The sequence below is a fragment of the Chrysochloris asiatica genome, unplaced genomic scaffold (assembly GCF_000296735.1).
Source record: "Chrysochloris asiatica unplaced genomic scaffold, ChrAsi1.0 scaffold00168, whole genome shotgun sequence".
Taxonomy (NCBI): Eukaryota; Metazoa; Chordata; class Mammalia; order Afrosoricida; family Chrysochloridae; genus Chrysochloris; species Chrysochloris asiatica.
This window is the reverse complement of record NW_006408686.1, coordinates 6,077,649-6,096,442: the sequence shown is the minus strand read 5'-3', so window position 1 is coordinate 6,096,442 and position 18,794 is coordinate 6,077,649. Positions and strand designations below refer to the sequence as shown.

General features: G+C 45.6%; 2 protein-coding genes across 3 annotated transcripts in view; both read right to left on the bottom strand.

The window, feature by feature from the left end:
• Nucleotides 1-2,037: 2,037 nt before the first annotated feature.
• RINL (Ras and Rab interactor-like) lies at nucleotides 2,038-13,150 on the bottom strand. The gene is made up of 10 exons (XM_006871539.1): nucleotides 13,037-13,150; nucleotides 6,148-6,250; nucleotides 5,153-5,225; nucleotides 5,003-5,067; nucleotides 4,416-4,568; nucleotides 3,919-4,326; nucleotides 2,914-3,231; nucleotides 2,508-2,639; nucleotides 2,177-2,340; nucleotides 2,038-2,094 (listed from the first exon to the last, which is right to left on the bottom strand). The coding sequence occupies exons 3-10, from the start codon at nucleotides 5,194-5,196 to the stop codon at nucleotides 2,038-2,040; spliced, it is 1,341 nt and encodes a 446-aa protein (XP_006871601.1). The 5' UTR covers nucleotides 5,197-5,225; nucleotides 6,148-6,250; nucleotides 13,037-13,150.
• A 2,688-nt stretch (nucleotides 13,151-15,838) lies between these two features.
• Nucleotides 15,839-18,794, bottom strand: part of SIRT2 (sirtuin 2) — a 27,982-nt gene continuing 25,026 nt past the window's right edge. The window contains exons 11-13 of one of the 2 annotated variants that reach the window (XM_006871447.1): nucleotides 16,401-16,471; nucleotides 16,189-16,255; nucleotides 15,839-16,072 (exon numbers count right to left, since the gene is read on the bottom strand). In XM_006871447.1, coding sequence (XP_006871509.1) covers nucleotides 15,917-16,072; nucleotides 16,189-16,255; nucleotides 16,401-16,471 — 294 coding nt within the window. In that variant the 3' untranslated portion in view covers nucleotides 15,839-15,916. The remainder of the gene's footprint in view (nucleotides 16,073-16,188; nucleotides 16,256-16,400; nucleotides 16,472-18,794) is intronic. The other variant, XM_006871446.1, reaches the window with a different exon arrangement.

Here is an 18,794-nt window from a genome sequence, read left to right as displayed (position 1 = left end):
GATCATTCCTACCCCATCGGTACACAGGGTAGACAGTGATGGGCAACTTGGACACTGGCTACCCAAAATGGGGGGACTACAAAGGCAAGAAGTGACTGGCTTACAAGCTTTCAAGAGGGAACCTAGATCCAGAGGGTGTGGAGGAAGGTAGAATCTCCACTGAGTAGTATCCAATCTGTCTAGGCGGGGCTGATGAAAGAAGACGGGGATAGGACTTTTGTGGTTCAATAATGAATAATTACTATCAGGTCTGACTGTGAGGGTTGGAAATGTAAAAGGTAGACATTTTATAACAAAAGGAGGGTAGTGGCTGATCTTGCAGTCCAGGAGTGGAGGTCCCTGCCTGGGTCCATTAAGGGAGAAGAGCAGAGAGCGGGACCCTACCCAGAGAAGCAGTGATGCCAGAGATGGAGGCAGAGATGATGACGTGGAGAGATGGAGCGGCTGGGGACTCTAGATCCAGAAAGGGAGAGGGGCTGTGTGCTGACGACAGAGGGGCAGGTTTGTAGGGTATATATACCCTTTGGTTGGTTGATGATGCATGGAAGGGATTGTAATCATGGCAATGAAATGATATATGATAGGATGAATGTAAAGCTGTTCTCCCATGTAAACTATCACATAATTCACAATAAAACACTTTTTAAAAAAATCCCATGTTCCCTGGCACATTTTTAGTTGACTAAATTTACCATCCCAGTGTGAGGTGGAGGATAAGCTAACTACAAGTCTAGTAATTCAAGCCCATCAGCCGCTCCTCGGAAACCCTTTACAGGGTTGCTATGAGTTGGAATTGAGTTGACAGCACTTTATAACAACAACAAACTTACGGAATTCTGATTATAGTAAAACTTTCGTGGCAATACATCTCTTCAGGAGACAGAGTGAGAGGCCTTTTCCTATTTTCCCAGTAAATTCTATCTGTGGATGAAAATCTCATCTACCATGTCTATTCTGGTATGGCACTGTGGGTTAACGCACTGGACGGCAAAATTGGTTTGAGCCACAAACTCACCAGCCACTCCTTGGATACCCTACACAGGGTTGCTATGGGTTGGAAGTGACTCAATGGCACTTAGTAATAACAGTAATTTTTCTCTTTTATAAATAGTGCTGAGAAGTTGTATTCATTTCCTGTGGCTGCCGTAACAACGAATCGCAAACTTGGTGGCTTATAACAACACAGATTTATTACCTTACAGGAATCCTGGCGTGGTGCTGTAAGATAAGCACTGGACCGCAAGGTCAGTTTAAACTACAAGGTTGGCAGTTCAAACCCACAAGCTGCTCCTCGGAAACCCTATATGGGGGTCACTGTGAGTCGGGCCAACTCAATGGTATTTAACAACTACAACGGTATTTTACAAGGCTGGAGGTCAGACGTCTGAAATGGGTCTTAAGGGGCTAAAATCAAAAACTGTGTTCGTGTTCTTCCTGGAGGCTCAAGCGGAGATTGGACTCCTTGTCTTTTCCAGTTTCTAGAACCTGCTGGCATTCTTTGGTTCCTGGACACATCCCTCCAGCTGCTTCCATTGTCTCATTCTCTTTCTGATCCTCCTGTCTCCTTCTTCTAAGGACATTTGTGATTACACCACGCCCACCTGGATAAACCAGGATAATGTCCCCCATTTCAGGATGCTTAATGTAACCACATCTACAAAGGCCCTTTTGACCCTGTATGGTAATATATTCACAGGTTCTGAGGATTCAATCATGGACATGTTTGAAGGGCAGTTACTTTACATACTATGAGAAGCTCAAGTGAGAGGGATTAAAGTTTTAGACCTGGGGGGGGATGGGGGGGACCTCCTGGGAAGTTTACATCTGCACATCGAAAGAAGGGAAGGGAATGAGCAGTGTGGATACTAGGGAAGGGCATTCCAGGAAGATGGAACAGCCAGTACAAAGGCTCAGAGGTAGGCTGTTTCTTTTTCTTGGGATCTCTTCCTCCTTGCTGCCCTTAAAACACAGGGGTCCGAAGTTGGTGCCCCTCCCTTATCTTGCCTGAAGAGCAGAGAGATTTGAGACTCCTAACCATCAGTGGTTCCCGGGCTCTGTTCCCCTCACCCATGGCTCCTCAAACGGCAGGTCAGCCTAGGGCGAGAGGTGGGAGCCAGGGTCAGAGGGGCAGTAGGCCCCGCCCTACCTTCCACACGATGCCCTGGCAGGTGGTCACCTGGGTACCAGCGTGGTTCTGTCCGTGCAGCGTCCGCCTGCGGTGCCACTGTCGTAGGGAGGCACGGGCCTCACAGCTGAGTCCCTGCGGCGCGCGTCCCGCCTCTGGCTGGTAGTGGGCAATATGGTGTAATGCTCCAAACCACGTGGTCAAGTAGTACCCGGCTGAGAGCCAGAGGGGATTGGTCAGCCCTCTCGGCTTCCCTTGTGGCCCAGAGAGCTCCTGCCGTCAGCCCACCTTTCTGCCTGCTTCAGGAAGAGGCATCTCTGGGGCTCGGGTAGCCCTAGAGCGCCCTTTGCTGGTCCAAGATATTTCAGAGGTGGGGACTCACCCTCTCCCCGCAGCTCGTCCGGGTCCAGGAGCTCCATGAGGAATTCCACGTCCAGCTGAGTCTCCCCAAGGTCTGGGCTCCAGATCAATTCCTCCGTCAGCGCCGGCAAGAAAGCGTCAGCCCCCTGGGGCTCTGCAGAAGCCCAAGGTCAGATCCTGAAGTGCATGGAGACCCGCAAACACTCTCCACCCAGTTGATTCCCATGACCCTAAAACCTGGCTGCGCTTCCACCTTTCTGGACTTGCAAATAATTCCTACTAGACACCCTAGGGCCACAAAGATGTCCCCCATGGTTGCTTGCCACCCTCTTCCCTCAATGCGCACACAGATGCCTCCTACCTGACTTCCCAGGCCAAGTGGACACTTCCCTTAGTCCATCTCGTATAGATGTCAAACCCCACTTTACCTTGATTCTCGCCACAGGTCAGACCCGCATAGATGTCTCTGCAAACAGCCAGCAGGAGCTCCACCTTGCGGCGGGGAGCGCAGGCGGCGTGAAGGCGCGCCAGGCGCTGGTGGATGCGGCTCCGCAGGGTGGAGGCGGGACCCTGCCCCTCAGACCCCGCCCCCTGAGCACCCCGAGGCCCCGCCTCCGCCCTCAGGGCTATTTGTCTCCGCCGGAGTAGCCTCAGCTCCTGGGCGCGGAGTGTGCGCAGTCGAGTCCACAGGGCAGGCTTTAGGGGTGCCAGCAGCGCCTGGCACACGGCCACCTCTACTGCGGGGCCTGAGGGAATGGAAGGGAGGGTCATAGGCTGATTCACGGCCACCCACTCGGCCCACCGACTCACGCCGTCCCTCCCTTGTTTTTGCCACCCACAAATATAGAGACAAGAACATGGCTCTGAACATGCACGTGGAAGCAGTGTGGATGTCAATACGTGTGTGAGATGGAGCACGTGGTGAATACAGTGCTGTTGTTATGAAGTGTGTGGAGTCGGTTCCAACTCATAGGGACCCTGTACAGGGTTTCCAAGGAGCGACTGTGGGTTTGGACCACCAGCGCCACACAATAGGTGTTACTTTATGTCGGAACACATGGACTTGCCATAAATCAGAATCAACCACACAGAAACAGTTTGGTTTTAATCTGAGGAAAGGACGCATGAGTGGAAAAGCAAGTAAATGGGTATGCACAGGACTAGAGAGAAAGAAGTTGGATGTGAGCACATATGTAGGCCCAAGAGATGGTAAGGCGCCCTGGTGTGGCGCTGCGGGTTAGTGTGCTAGACTGCAAAGTCGGTTTGAATCTCAGGTCGGAGGTTCAAGCTCACTAACGGCTTCTCAGAAACCCTATATAGGATTGCTATGGGTCAGAATTGACTTGATGGCACCCAACAACAAGAGATGGTAAACCCGAACCCATGGGAGACTAGGGAGTAGCCATATGTTCCCTTCCAATTCTCCTCATTACCAAGATCCTGGTCCATCTGGGCTACTCCAGACCCCCTGTTCCCAAAGAGGGCCCTGACATGCGGATCCCTTAGGAGGTAATCCTGGAGGTCAATAAGAAAGTGCCGTAGATCCTGAAGCAGCTCTGTGGCTGGGTCCCCGGGCCCGTGGGAGCCTACTGCTGCTGAGGTGAGGCGAGCCTGAAGACCCCGGAGCTGCTTGGCCACATAGTTACTACAGTTTCTGGCCAGAGTCTGGATATGAAGGGTGAGAACACCCTCAGGCCCCTCTTCTTCATCTTTGTAGGAGTGCTCCACCTCCACCTCCTCCTCCTCCACCAAGTTGTCCAGAGCTGGCCCAGGATAGTGTACTTCTGGGCTGAGTGGCCCTTCCACCCAGGAGACGCGGTGAGGGGTGGGGTTCCTGGGGGCTGGAGCATCAGGAGATGGTTTGGTCTCACAGCCCAGCAACACTACAGCTGCCCCCTCCCTCAGGGGTCCAGGGCCCCGCCCTGCTAACCTGGGCTATTTTTGTGTGCTGTTTCTTGTGGTGCCTCAGGGAGGGCCTGTTTTGTCATCCCCTGCCCTTTGTGTGTCTCCAGGGAGATCTGGTTCACCACAGAGAGGGCCTTTCCTGAGATGTCGAGTTGGACCCTGCCAGTCTGCGGAGGATCTGGGGGCCAGTAAAAGGGAGATGTTCTAGGTGTCCTTGGGACCAGGACACTTCACTCCCAACCTTATTATTAGAGGGACACTGAGTCTTGGCCTCTGCCCTTCCCTCCCTCAGGGCTCAAGAGGACAGGCCTAGGATGTTCTCCTCCCTTTGACCTAGGAGTCCCCAGCTCCTCCTTCCCTTAGACTCAGGCAGGAGTCTGGGTTCTCAATCCCCTTCTCCCTCAGAACACAAGAGTCCCGGCTCCCATCTCCCTCCTCTCATACACCAAGGAGTGTGGGTTTTTATCTCCCCATGCCCCAGAGACCCTAAAGTCCAGGCCCCAAAAACCCTTCCACTCTCAAACCCAGTGGTCTAGTCTCTCAAGTTCCATCTCCTTGAACCAAGGAGGTTGAAAAGTTGGCCTTTAGCCGCCTTAGAGGACCATGCCTCACCTGTGTGTTTGTCCCCTGTCCCTAGACTTGAGGGAGGCAAGAGCAGTGTTCTAGGTAAAACATCCCTGAGAAAAATAATGGAGAGACACAGTGTGGATTGGGTATCTTAGGAAAGGGTCCTTCTTGGCCCGTTTGATGAGTAACCTATACCTGCTGGCTGATAGGAAGGCCAGGAGATGGGGCAGGTCAGGCATGCAGAGGTTAGAAGATTCCAGAGACACACCTGGGGGAGAGGCAAGGAGGGAGAGGGAAGAAAACATGAAGAATAGCTGCTTCTTCTCTCCACCCTGATCCCCAATAAGGGACTTTCTGAACAGGGACATTTCCAGCCCTTGTAGTTCCTGTATTTTTCTGTATCTTACTCTTATATCTCACTTTTGCTGCCATATTAGATTCATTCGTTAGATAAATATTTTTGAGTCTTGTCACTTCCAGACAATAGGAACACAGTTGTTAAGAGGCAGACAATTTTTCTGCCGTCTTGTAGCTTACTTTTCAGTGGGAAGAAACAGAAAATAAATGAGTAAGAAATAGCCAAAGATAACTGTGTATTGTATTGAGTGTTATGAGAAGCATGAAGGGATTGAAAATGACTGGGGGTCATCTTAGCTGTGGTGGTTAATGAAGGTTCATGTTAGCAGTCCCTTGAAGAATGGAGAGATTAAACTAACCATTCAAGGAAGAGGACTCATCATGCAAAAGAGAACTGTAAATGTAAAGCCTCTGAACATACTCAGCATGTTCTAAGAACAGAAAGAAGACGAGTGTGGCTGGAGCAGAGTGGATGAGGATCAGCTGGCCAGGGCTAGATTTGTGCAGCAGATTGAAGTCATGGTAAAGAGTTTAAATAGTGATTTAAGAGTGTTACAAACCCCTGCAGGGTTTGAGGCAGTTGTGTAACATCACATCAGATGGATGTTTAAAAATACCATTCTGGTTACTCGACTCAAAATGAATTTCAGGAGAGAAGGAGTGGAAACTGAAGGTGGATACTACACTAGTCTGGCAAGAGATTATGGTGGCTCAGACTATGGGGATAAAGGCAGAGCGTACCGGGAAGATTTGGGAGATATTTTAGAAGTGTGGCTGAGACTTCTTGGTGATAAATTTGCTTTGAACTGGAATCTCAAGGGTAGGCCCCTCACCTCCGGGAACTTTCTTGATCTGGTAGGTGTTTATTTCTCCTGAGGAAGGTCCTGTCCTCAGCACCAAGTCCTGGCTGGGGCCATGTCCTATGACAAGAAAACTCTGGAATAGAGAGGTGGAGGCAAAGGTCAATTTGAAGAGGAGATATGCAGGTATCTGTTACTTTTGCCCGTTTGACATTAATTTTCCTTGTTTTGAGTTCCACACCCCAAATTTCCTTTCGGTTATCCCCTTAGCCCTGTACAGGGGTGCTATGAGTCGGTTCTGACTCCAGGGCACATAACCACCACCACCACTGTCAATCCATGCTAGACCCATGACTTAACTTAGCCAATGGAATGATTATATTTTCTGGCCACTCTGATTGGTTCGGAGATGAGCATCTGAAGTTAAGCCCAGCCAATGGAAATCTTTCACAGGACTTTTGCTGCTGCTCTTTAGAAAGGATTTTCTATTTCTGCTGGGACTGCTATCTGGTGGAATATACCTCTGAACTAGGGACAACCATCTTGGGCACCAGGAAAAGGGCGTGCTTAAAGAAGAAACTATGACAAACATGTTAGTTAGCACATTCAACTTTTTTTCTTGCAGAATTGTAGTTTTATTCACTTATGCCACCATATAGGATTCATTTGTTAGATAAATATTTTTCAGATCTTGTCACTTCCAGACAATGAGAACACAGTTGTCAAGAGGCATACAGTTTTGCTGCCTTCTCGTAGCTCACTTTTCAGTGGGAGGAATAAACAAGTAAGCAAATAACCAATGTAGGCAGTGGCTCACACTTCTGACTGTATATTATCATTTCAAGGTGAGCTTTTAAAAATATCGCTATCTGGGTCCTATCCATAGATTCTGATTCAACTGTAAGTTTTTTGTTGATAAACTAATGCTTTATCAACACATATGAAGAGGCTTCAAAAGTTCATGGAAAAATTACATTGTCTTTCAATCCCATTTTTCCTTGAACTTTTAGAAGCCCCTTTGTATGCTTGGACCAGGGACAGCCATAAAAAAAGGCCAAGAGACTCACAGAGAAACTGGCCCTGATGTTTGAAGTAGAGCCAGCCGCTTCCTTACTAGTTACCTTAGAAAGATAAATGTCTTGTTTGTTACTTGCAGCCTAACTGATACAGAATTCCCCACAGTTAGAAACAAAGTTAATTAATGGAATTAAGAGAAATTCTTAAATTGTTTTTTGAAGCTCAGGGTCCAGACATCCCTTAAACTAGTTTTATTTACATCTGAGGCTATTTTACTTCTGCATTTTTAATCATTTGAATCAATTAGCAGCCTTTTTGATCAAGGAAACCAAAAACTGATTACTCAAAAAGATAAACAAAATTAACACACAAACTACAGAGTCCATATAAAATGAACAAATTCTTAGAAACATACAAACTATTTAAATAGACTCAAGAAGAAATAAAAAATGTTAACGTGGAAAAACAACCAGCATTTTTGCTCTCAAACACTTTATAACAAGGAACAATCTGGATTAGATGGTCTCTCTAGGGAATTTTGCAAAACATTTAAAGAAGAAAGGAGACCATTTTTCTTTGGAAAAATCAGTACATTATTCTGATACTAAAGCCAGCTAAAGAGACCACAAGTAAAGAAAACTACAGACCAATATTCTTCATGAATACAAATGTAAAAATCTTCAACCAAATACTAGAAAACAGACTCCAACAGTATAGAAAAGGGATTATACATCAAATGCAAGGGTGGTTCACCATAAGAAAATCTACCAATGTAATGCACCACATTAATGGGATGAAAGACCAGAACCATGTGATTGTCTCAATTGTTGCAAAAAGGCATTTGACAAAACCCAACACCCTGTGGTGAAAAATTCATTCAGCAAACTAGGAATAGAAGGAAAACTCCTCAGTCTGATAAATTTCATTTATGAAAAATGCAGTTTTTCAGGAAGGAAGAATTAAAACGATCCCTTGTCACAGACAATATGATACTGGTGTAGTGCTGTAGGATAAACACTGGACTGCTAAGGTTGGTGGTTCAAACCCACCAGTCAGTCACTCCTTGGAAACCCCTATACAAGGTCGCTATGAGTCAGAACTGACTCAATGGCATTTAACAACAGCAAACATATTTTGTTATTAAGTGCTGGTGAGTCGTTTTTGACTATTGGTTACCCATGTGTGCAGAGAAGGATTTTCAAGGCTACGACTTTTCACATGTAGATTTCCAGGTTTCTCCTCCGAGGTGCCTCTGGATAGGTTTGAACTGCCAACCTTTTGATTAATGTTTGAGTGCTTAACCACTTGTACCACCCAAGGACTAATAAATTAATTCAGCAAAGTATTGAAATATACAAGGTCAACACACAAAAATCAGTCAAGTTTTATACATTAGCACTAGGCGATCTGAAAAACAAAAATTAAGAAAACAATTCCACTTACAAACAGCATCCAAAAGAATAAAATGCCTAGGAATAAATTTAATCCAGGAAAAACTTGTACATTGAAAACTATTAAACATTACTGAAAGACATTAAAGAAGACCTTAATAAATGGAAGGACATTCCATATTCATGGATCAGAAGATTTAATACTGCTGAGATGTCAATACTACCTAAAGCGATCTATAGATTCAGTACCATTCCCACCAAAATTCCAACAAGCTTTCTGTGCAGAAATGGAAAAGCGAATGCACAAATGTATACAGAACTGCCAAAGAAGAACAATCTCAAATAACTATAAAAGCTCTAGTAATCAAAACAATCCGGCACTGGTATAACGATAAACAAATTGTTGTTGCTGTTAAGTGCCATTGAATCGGTTCTGACTCATAATGACCCTGGTTAGGATTTCCAGTAGCCTTGCTGTGGCTCTGTAGAGTAAGCACTCGACCACAAGGTTGGTTTGAAGTGGATGGTCAGTGGTTCAAACTCACCCGAGGCTCCTCGGAAATCCTATACAGGGTCGCTATAAGTCAGAACCAACTTGAGGCACTTAACAACAACATAGGGTTTCCAAGGAGCAGTTGGTGGTGTTGAACCACTGACCTTTAGGCTAGCAGTCTAGTGCTTATCCTATAGTGCCACGCCGGGACTCCGATAGACATATAGACCAATGGAATGAAATGAAGAGTCTAGAAATAAACTTGTACATACATGTTCAATTAATTTTTGACAAGGATGCTAAATCCATTCAAAGAGAAAGAATAGTTGCATTAGTAAGTGGGAAAACTGAATCTCCACAAGCTAAAGAATGAAGCTAGACTCATACTTTATATTATATACAAAAACAAATTCAAAATGGATCAAAGGCTTACATGTAAGAACTGAAACCATAAAACACTTAGAAGAAAACATAGGGGTAATAGTTCAGGATCTAATTTTTAACAATGAAGTCTTAGATATGATATAAGCCAGCAAAAGACAAAATAGATAAATAGGACCTTATCAAAATTAAAAATTTTTGTTTATCATGAAACCATCAAGAAAGTAGAGACAGCTTATAGATTGGGAGAAAATTTTTGGAAATCATATACTGAATAAGGTTTAATGTCCAGAATATATATACAAAAAAATCTCTTACAACTTAACGGTAAGAAGACAAGCACCTAATTAAAACAAAACAAAACAAAAAACCAGGCAAAGGACTTAAATAGATATTTTACCACAGAGGAAGTACAAATGGCCAACAAGCGCATGAAAAGATGTTCAATGTCATTAGCCATCAGGGAAATGCAAATCAAAGCCACAATCAGATTACCCCCACTGGAATGGCAATGATTTAAAACAAAAACAAAAACAAAAAACAAAAAACCCAGGAAGCAACAGATGTTGATGAGGATGGAGAGAAATTGGAATCTTAGTCCATTCCTCATGGGACTGTAAAATAATACTGCTGTGGAAAACAGTTTGGTGATTCTTCAAAATGTTAAACAGAGACTTAACATATAATCCAACAATTAAACTCCTAGATATGTTGTTTTTGTTAAGTGCCACTGAATCAGTACCGACTCAGAGCTATCCCAATGACTCACTATTGAGCCATAAGAATTTTATCCCCATCTCCTTTCACTAGACCTGTCTAGACAAGATGAAAACTATTTGGTGGGGATTCTACCTTTCCCCCTACACTAAAACTAAACTCCCTCTTGAAAATTTATAAGCCAGTCACTTCGTGCCTATATAGCCCCATTTTAGATAGCTATGAAGGCACATAAAAGTCCCCAAGTCTCACCAACGATGTCTAAGTTGCCTGTCCCTATCAACCCTGTATACAGAAGGGATAGGATTGATCCTACAACAGTTGAGTTTTGATCATCAAGCCATTGAAGCTAAGTTGAATGGGTACTATCCACAAGTTTGAGCGTTCTTGTGCATCTCCCCTCACTTCTTATCAGCTGGATGCTTCACTCTCAGCTCTGGCCCTCAGTGGCTATGTCCTTGTCCATGGGCTCAGGTGTCCCCAGGTCTCACCATACTTTGGACCAACCAGCTCTTCCTTTTCTCTTTCTCATCTCCAGGTCAACGGGAGTTGACTCAGCCCATAACTTCATTGCTGCTTTCCCCCCTCTTCCACTCACCAGTAGACCAGTGTGGTCACCAGCAAGCTTACATTCTTGCTCATATGTTCCCTTTGAGTTTCAGTCTTGGAGTGGGGTTTGTCCTGAAGGGACTTGACTGAATGCCTTGATGGCTCTCCAGTAGCGTTGTCTTTTATATTATTTTAAAAGGGTATTTTCAATGAAGATGTCATTAGTCTTGCAACATTCTATCATGTGCTCTCCAGCATTGTTTCTATCACCAAGGTCATATTTTCCTGTGACTGATCCTTCCTTTTTGTCTCCAATCTTTCCATTCCAATCGCTGGTCATTATCAATATATCTTGATGGCCTGTTTGATCCATATCAGACTGAAGAAGTTGATAGAATTCTTAGATTTCATCATCACTGACTTTGTTGCTTGGTGCATAAATTTGAATAATCATGGTATTAACTGGTCTTCCTTCTAGGTTTATGGATATTATCCTATCAAAGGCGGCATGGTATTCCAAGACAGATCTTGATATGTTCTTTTTGATAATGAATGAGATGCCATGCCTCTTCAATTTTCATTCCCAGCATAGTAAATCAGGTGATTGTCAGATTCACAATGACCAATACCAGTCCATTTCAGCTCACTAATGCCTAGAATATCAATGTTGATGTGTTCCATTTCATTTTTGACAATTTCCAATTTTCCTAGATTCATATATCATATATTCCATGTTCTGACTATTAATGTGTGTTTACAGCTGTTTCTCCTTATTTTGAGTTGTGCCCCATCAGCCAATGAAGGTTCTGAAGACATTACTTCATTCACGTCATCATGGTCAACTCTATTTTGAGGAGGCAGCTCTTCCCCAGTCGTATTTTGAGTGCTTTCCACCCTGAGGAAATCATCTTCTGACACTATATCTGACAACATTCTGGTGCTCTTTATCATGTTTCAACATTCAATAGTCTGGTGCTATCTGACAGTATTCATATTTTCAGTGACTAAATTTTTGGAAGTACATCTCTCCTTCTACTTGTCTGTCTTTGTCTGGAAGCTCATCTGAAACCTGTCCATCATGGGCTACCCTGCTGGTATTTAAAATACCGGTGGCATAGCTTTCAGAATCCCAGCAACACACAAGCTACCACAGTATGACAAACTGACAGACAAGTAGGGCTCCTAGATATATACCCCACCCCCCAAAAATTGAAAGCAGGGACTCAAAAACCTGGCTGTAACCAATGCTTATTGCAACATAATTCACAATAGTCCAAAGTGGAAACAATCCAAGGAGCCCATCTGTTGATAAATGGATAAACAAAATATGGTTTATCTATACAGTGGAATATTATTCAGCTATAAAGAAGATTGAAGTTCTGATACATAGATAACTACAACATAGATAAACCTTTCAAACATTGTTGTTAAATGCTATCGAGTCAGTTCCAACTCATAGCGATCCTGTATAGGGTTTCTGAGGACCACTGATGAGTTTGAACAGCCAGTCTTGCAGTTCAAACCGACCTTGTGGTCAATTGCTTATCCTACAGCACCACACTGGGACATGTTACCTAAAATAAACCAACAGAATGAGACAGATATTGAATGATTATGCTTATATAAAACACCTAAAACAGGCAAATGCCTAGAGACAAAAATGGCTAGGAGGAACTGGCAGGGAAGGGAGATGGGGAGTTATAGATAAGTATGTAGAATGGCCAACCATTCAATTCGAGGTCCAAAGCGCAGCATTCACCCAAGGACACAGCTCAGCAGGGTGGGGAAAGAAGGGGGAATGGAAACAAGAGCCACAGGAAGGAAGTGGGATGAGTGATGGCACACGTCGGAGAGTGCCGACATTGAGATGAAATAAAGTGTATGATTTGTTGAAAGTGAAATTGATCATCTGCCCTGTACATTTTCATTCTATTTACAGTAAAAAGTTCAAAACAGAAATCCAAATAAAATGATCTCTATTATAAAACACAAAAACCAAAACCCCTTGTGGAACAGGTACCTGTATGAATTTATATCACTGTGAGACACTGGCTCTAAGTCAGAAGCAAGCTACATGTGGCATCTAACAACAGAGTCTCACGTATGTGACAGGACCTTCATTTTCACAGAGAATAGATATCTGTTGAAAGTCTTCATACTCTCGATAAAGAATAAGAGGAAAAATAAGAATAAATCGTAGTAGAAGAAGAAGAGGAAGAAGGAAGAGGAGAGGAAGAAAGGAAGTGGGAGGAAAAGCAGCAGCCAGCAGCCATTTTGGTTTGCCGGGGTTGTGTTACATTTGACAGCAACCAGCTGACATCAGGGGTGGATGTCATGGGTGGGTCAGAGTGGGTCCCAAACGTTGAGTACTCACCCCCAGTGGCCATAGTTCCAGCAAGGCCTTTGCATCCTGAACTTCCAGCTCGGGGATTTGCCATACACCCCATGTCCTCCGAAGGCGATGCAGTGGCTCTGAGGACCTCAGGACCCCTAGAGCAGCCTCACCTGCTCCATTCACCTGTGATGCAGCCAGTCTGGGACGTGTAGGATCCAGGTCAGGGGCCAGAGATGGGTTTTGGATACTCGTTGTTGTTGTTTGGATACTTAGGAGGAGTCAAAGTACAGGAAGGGGTATTTCAGGAGTAAAGGGTCAGAGTGTGGGTTTTGGGGTCCTGTTGGGGTGGGTGGGCACTGTGTGGACAGTTTCTGGGTCAGAGGCAGGAGATTGAGATCCCAGCCCCAGTAGCCCTCACCTCTCCCTGTCGGTGGGAGCATCAGAGCCCTGTCCTCCGGCTGGGCCATTCTCAGAATGTGCAAGGCCAATGGGCCATGCATGATCTGGCCCTTGCTAGGGAAGAAGATGGTAATCAATGCTTTTCCACCAAGGGAGCAATATGGCAGAGACCCCAGTCAATCAGAATAAGACCAACAGGCTCCTTTCTAGGTTAGGTGTTGCTTTATGGCAAGGAGATGTGGGAACCCCAGTAGACAGGCAGTGGTTTAGGGGGACGGGAGGTGGTGGGGTTCAAGACAACAGCTATTTAACAAATGGTAGGGAAATAGTCCAACATTTTAACAACCAGGGAGGCCGTACCAATGTGTACTTACTAAATAACAATACTTGGCAAAACCCTGGGCTGGAAAAGTGCCCAACCTGTAGTTTTTGTTAAATGCTGTTGATTCTGACTCATAGCACCTCTGTATTGTTTTTAAGGAGCAGGTGGTGGGTTTGAACTGCCAGGCTTATGGTTACCAGTCCAGTGCTTATCCTACAGTGCCACACCAGGACCCCAGCCCCTAGTAGGCACACTATCAATTTGCCACATTGTATGACAGCTTTTCTTTCTTTCTCCCTAGACCATGGGGTGTCTCTTAAATTCCCACCTCTACAGATCCCAATATTTCACTATGAAAAATTCAAACAGAAAAGCCAGCTGAAAAGATTTTACAGAGGACACCCATATGAGTAGGCTTCAAAAATTCTGTGGGAAAATGGAATGTCGAGATAATGGATTCCGTTTTTCCATGAAACTTTTGTTGTATGGAAAATTGATCTGCTCTGTAAACCTTCACCCAATTCACATAAAAAGTTGAAAAGATAATGGAATTTTCCCATGAACTTTTTGAAGCTCCCTCATATGCCCACCGAGACTCCTGATACAGCGCTGTAGGATCAGCACTGGACTGCAAACCACAAGGTCAGCAGGTGAAACACACCAGCTGCTCCTTGGAAACCCTATTCAGAGTCGCTATGGGTGGGAACTGACTTAATGACACTTAACAACATATGCCCACCACTTAGATTCTATACTTGTACTCTCTTTGCTTTATCACACATTTATCTATCCACTGCCCCCCCCACCCCCCAGCTCTTAACCAGGTACAGAGTTCTAGGTGGGTCATCTCTGTGGGAATGGATATTTTAAAATGATCTCTGGACCAGTCCTGGGAGTGAAAAACGTTTGGATCTCGAAAGAGAGGTTCCATCCATCCATTCATCCACCCACCCATCCATTCAATAAATACTTGAGCACAGGCCCAGAATTAGGTACCAGTGCCTTTGGTGGCGGGGCGGGGAGATCAGGACAGGCCCTTGTTCTCAGGGGTTTCCATTCTTGCTTGAGGTGGAAGTGAGAGAGAGAGAGATGGATAATGAACTGCTAAACAAAGAAATGAGCTCACTGATCAGAAAAGCCCTGTGGTAGGTGGGGTGGGGCAGAAAGCAGGTGTCCAGGGGTGGGTTGGTAGAGGGTGGAGGGGACAGATGCCAGCTGGGCCCTAGGGACAGGGATGGGGAAGAGGGTAAGGTGTAGGCCAGGTCAGGTTGGGGCAGCTGCCTGAGACCAGAGGTTGGGGGCAGAGAGGCCAGATGCTGGGTCCCTGGGGGCCCCTACCTGTTCTCCGAGGGAGGTTGGTGTAGCAGGAAGTGAAAGTAAGAGAGGAAGCTGAGCGGCTAGGGGGAAGGGGCGGGGCTGGGGGAAGTGTGTGAAATTAATCGTCCTCTCCTTTTACGGGTGCTCAGGTCTTAGGTGACCAGTGGGCAATGGAGGAAGAGATCCTGGCAGGCTGCGATCACAGGGGGAAGAGTCATGAGGCTCCCCGCTCCCAGCACCCATCTGGGAGGCACCCTTCCCTCAACGTCGTCCCATGAGACACACCTACCCACCCTCTCCTCACCCCCCTTGATGTTCTGATTTTCTCAAGGGCCTAAGATCCAAACCCCTCCCTCCAGCCACACCCATGTGTCCACACCAGAAACATTCAGACCAGACTGCTGAGGGCTAGGTTTTTGTTGTTTTAATTTGTCTCTAATAAAGCAACATCTTCTACTCATCCTCATGTAGAAAGTGGGTCCCTGGTGAAGTTGGAGGCAGAGACCGATGTGGCAGGCCTTCAGGCTCAGCCCCAGCCCATGGGAGGAGGTTAGACCAGGCCCAAGATCCCCTGGCCTGGGAGTTTGAGGTGAGGGTGTGCCCCAGCACCTAGGAGCAGTTAGAGATTAGAGGCTGGTTCTTACCACGAGCAGGGGTTAAAGGCTGAGGCTGTTAAGAAGCTGGCTGCTCAGACCTAGCCCTTGGAGGATGTTAGAGCTGTGCTGGGTTGAGGGGTTAGGAACCCAGTTTGAAGAGAGAGTGTTTAGGAGCTTGGGGAGCTGTTTAGAGCTCTCATGTAAGAACTGCAAGTTAGAGAGGGGCCTGGGCTGGGATTCGGCTGTCCCCAGAGAAGCTGGGTGTCCTGTCAGGGAGACGCCCTGTCACTGGGATTTCTCTTGCTCCGTGCTTCTCGCCTCCTCCTTGGCAGGTGGTGGAGACTTCCTGGGGGAAGTAGGAACATTGGGGTTCGGGGCCCCTGACGCTGACTGAGCATCTATGGTGGCATGCTCCTTCCGGACGAGATCCTCCAGCTCCTTCTGCAAGGGGCAAAGTTCACAGAGGCCAGAGGAGTCATGGAGTGGGTCATGGGCTCAGAGAGTCTGTGAGGCAGGACTAGGTCCTGGGACTGACTAGGGCTCCTCAGGCTTCTCACCTTCCATCCAAGGAGATCAGCAAGGGCCAGGCAGCCCTGGTCACAGTCACCCAGCCACGCCACATCCCTGCAGGAGCGGACGGAAATCAGAACTCAGGTCTTCTCTGAGCCCCAGATCTTCATCAGTTCATAGATGGACTAATTTGTGCCCTCCCTCCCACCTTGAACCGGCAGCTCTTGGCTCCACTCCCCACCCCTGACCCACGCCTCACCTGTAGGCCTTCTTGGAGTCGAAGTCCATGCCTCCTCCAAGGCCCATCATCATGCCCAGAAAGGGGTCAGTCTGTGAGGAGGGAGGGAGAGAGAGGTGGGGACAGGGTGAGGGGTGCATCATTAAGAGCACAGACTCAAGAGCTGGGTGGTCTGGGTTTGGATCTCAGCTCTGTGACTTTGACCAAGCAACCTGGCTTCTCTGCTTTAGTTTATCTACCTGCACCTACCTCCTCACAGGCTTTGACCATCACTGAGTTAACACATAAAATACTGAAATGATTTCTGGCTGTTTGGATTGAATTGTGTTCCCCCTTATACTATCCCACCCTACCCCCTAAAAAACCAAACCCAATTTCAACTCATAGTGACCTTGTCGGAAAGAGCAGAATCGCTCCATAGAATTTCCAAGGCAGTCAGTGTTTACGGAAGCCTTGTCTTTCTCCTGTGATTAGTAGCCTGATGTTTACTCCACTGTACCATTAGGACGCCTTTCCCCTGAAATATGTGTTATAATTCTTCACTTCAATGCCTGTGGACTTTTGGTGTAGAGCTGTAGGATCAGCACTGAACTGCGAAACCACAAAGTCAGTGGTTCAAACCCACCAGCCACTCCACAAGAGAAAGTAATGCTGTCTGCCCCATCAAGATTTGTTGTTGTTAAATGCCATTGAGGTGGTTCTAACGCATAGTGATCCTGTATAGGGTTTCCAAGGAAAAGCTGGTGGGTTTGAATCACCAACTCTGCGGTCAGCAGTCCAGTGTTTGTCCTAAAACATCACACTAGGATTCCCATAAAGATTTACAGTTTGGGGACAAAACCAAAAACTGAAATCGATTTCTAGTCTGGTGGTGGTGGTTCCGTGCTGTGGAGTTGGTTCCGACACATAGCGCCCCTGTATAGGGTTTTCAAGGCTGTAAATCCTTATGGCAGCAAAAAGCCTCATCTTTCTCTGGCATATAAGGTCTCTATGAGTCTGAAATGACTTGATGGCAGTGGATTTCGTTTTGGTTTATGCCTGTGGTTACATTGCCACTTGAGAAGGGGTTGTCTTTGTTCATGAAACTAAATTAGTGTAGGATATGTCTTGAGTCAATTTCTTCTGAGATATAAAAGAGACTAAACAAGTAAGTCTCATCTGTCAGTTTGTCGTACTGTGGTGTCAGTTTGTCTGTCAGTTGTCATACTGTGGTGGCTTGTGAATTGCTGTGATTCTGGAAGCTATGCCACTGGTATTTTAAATACCAGCAGGATCTTTCATTCACGGTGGACATTTCTCAGATGAGCTTCCAAATGAAGACAGACTAGGAAGAAGGAGACACAAACTAATTCCAAATGTTTAGTCACTGAAAACCTTATGAATAGCAGAAAAACACTGTCAGATGTAGCGCCGGAAAATGAGCTCCTCAGGTTGGGAGGCACTCAAAATGCAACTGGGGACGAGCTGCCTCCTCAAAGTACAGTTGACTGTGATGACACGAATAGTGTAAAGCCTGTGGGAGTAAAGCCCGTGGGACCTGCATTTGCTGATGGGGCACAACTGAAAATGAAGAAAAACAACTGTAAACGTCCATTAATAATCAGGGCATGGAATGTGCGAAGTCTGAATCTAGGAAAATGGGAAATTGTCAAAAATGAAATGGAACTCATAAGCATCAGTATCTTAGGCATTAGTGAGCTTAAGTGACTGGCATTGGCCATTTTGAATCTGACAACCACATGGTTTACTATGCCATGAATGACAAATTGAAGAGGAATGGTGTTGCACTCACTGTCAAAAAGAACATATCCAGATCAGTCATGAGGTACAATGCTGTCTGTGATAGGATGATATCCATGCGCCTACAGGGAAGACCAGTTAATACCACTATTATTCAAATTTATGCACCAACCACTAAAGCCAGTGAGGCAGAAATAGAAGAATTCTACCTATTTCTTCAATCTGAAATTGACCAAACATGCAATCAAAGATGTATTGATCATTACTGGTGATTGGAATGCAAAGGTTGGGAACAAAGAGGAAGGATCAGTAGTTGGAAAATATGGCCTTGGTGATAGAAATGATGCTGGAGATCGCAAGACAGAATTCTGCAAAATCAATGATTTGTTCATATCAAATACCTTCTTTTGACAGCATAAGAGATGATTATATAAATGGACCTCACCAGATGGACTAAACAGAAATCAAATTGACTATCTCTGTGGAAAGAGACAATGGAAAAGCTCCATATCATCAGTGAAAACAAGGCCAGGGGCAGACTGTGGAACAAACCATCAATTGCTCATATGCAAATTCAGACTGAAGCTGAAGAAAATGAAAACAAGTCCACGAGAGCCAAAATATGACCTTGAATATATCCCACCTGAATTTAGAGATCGTCTGAAGAACAGATTT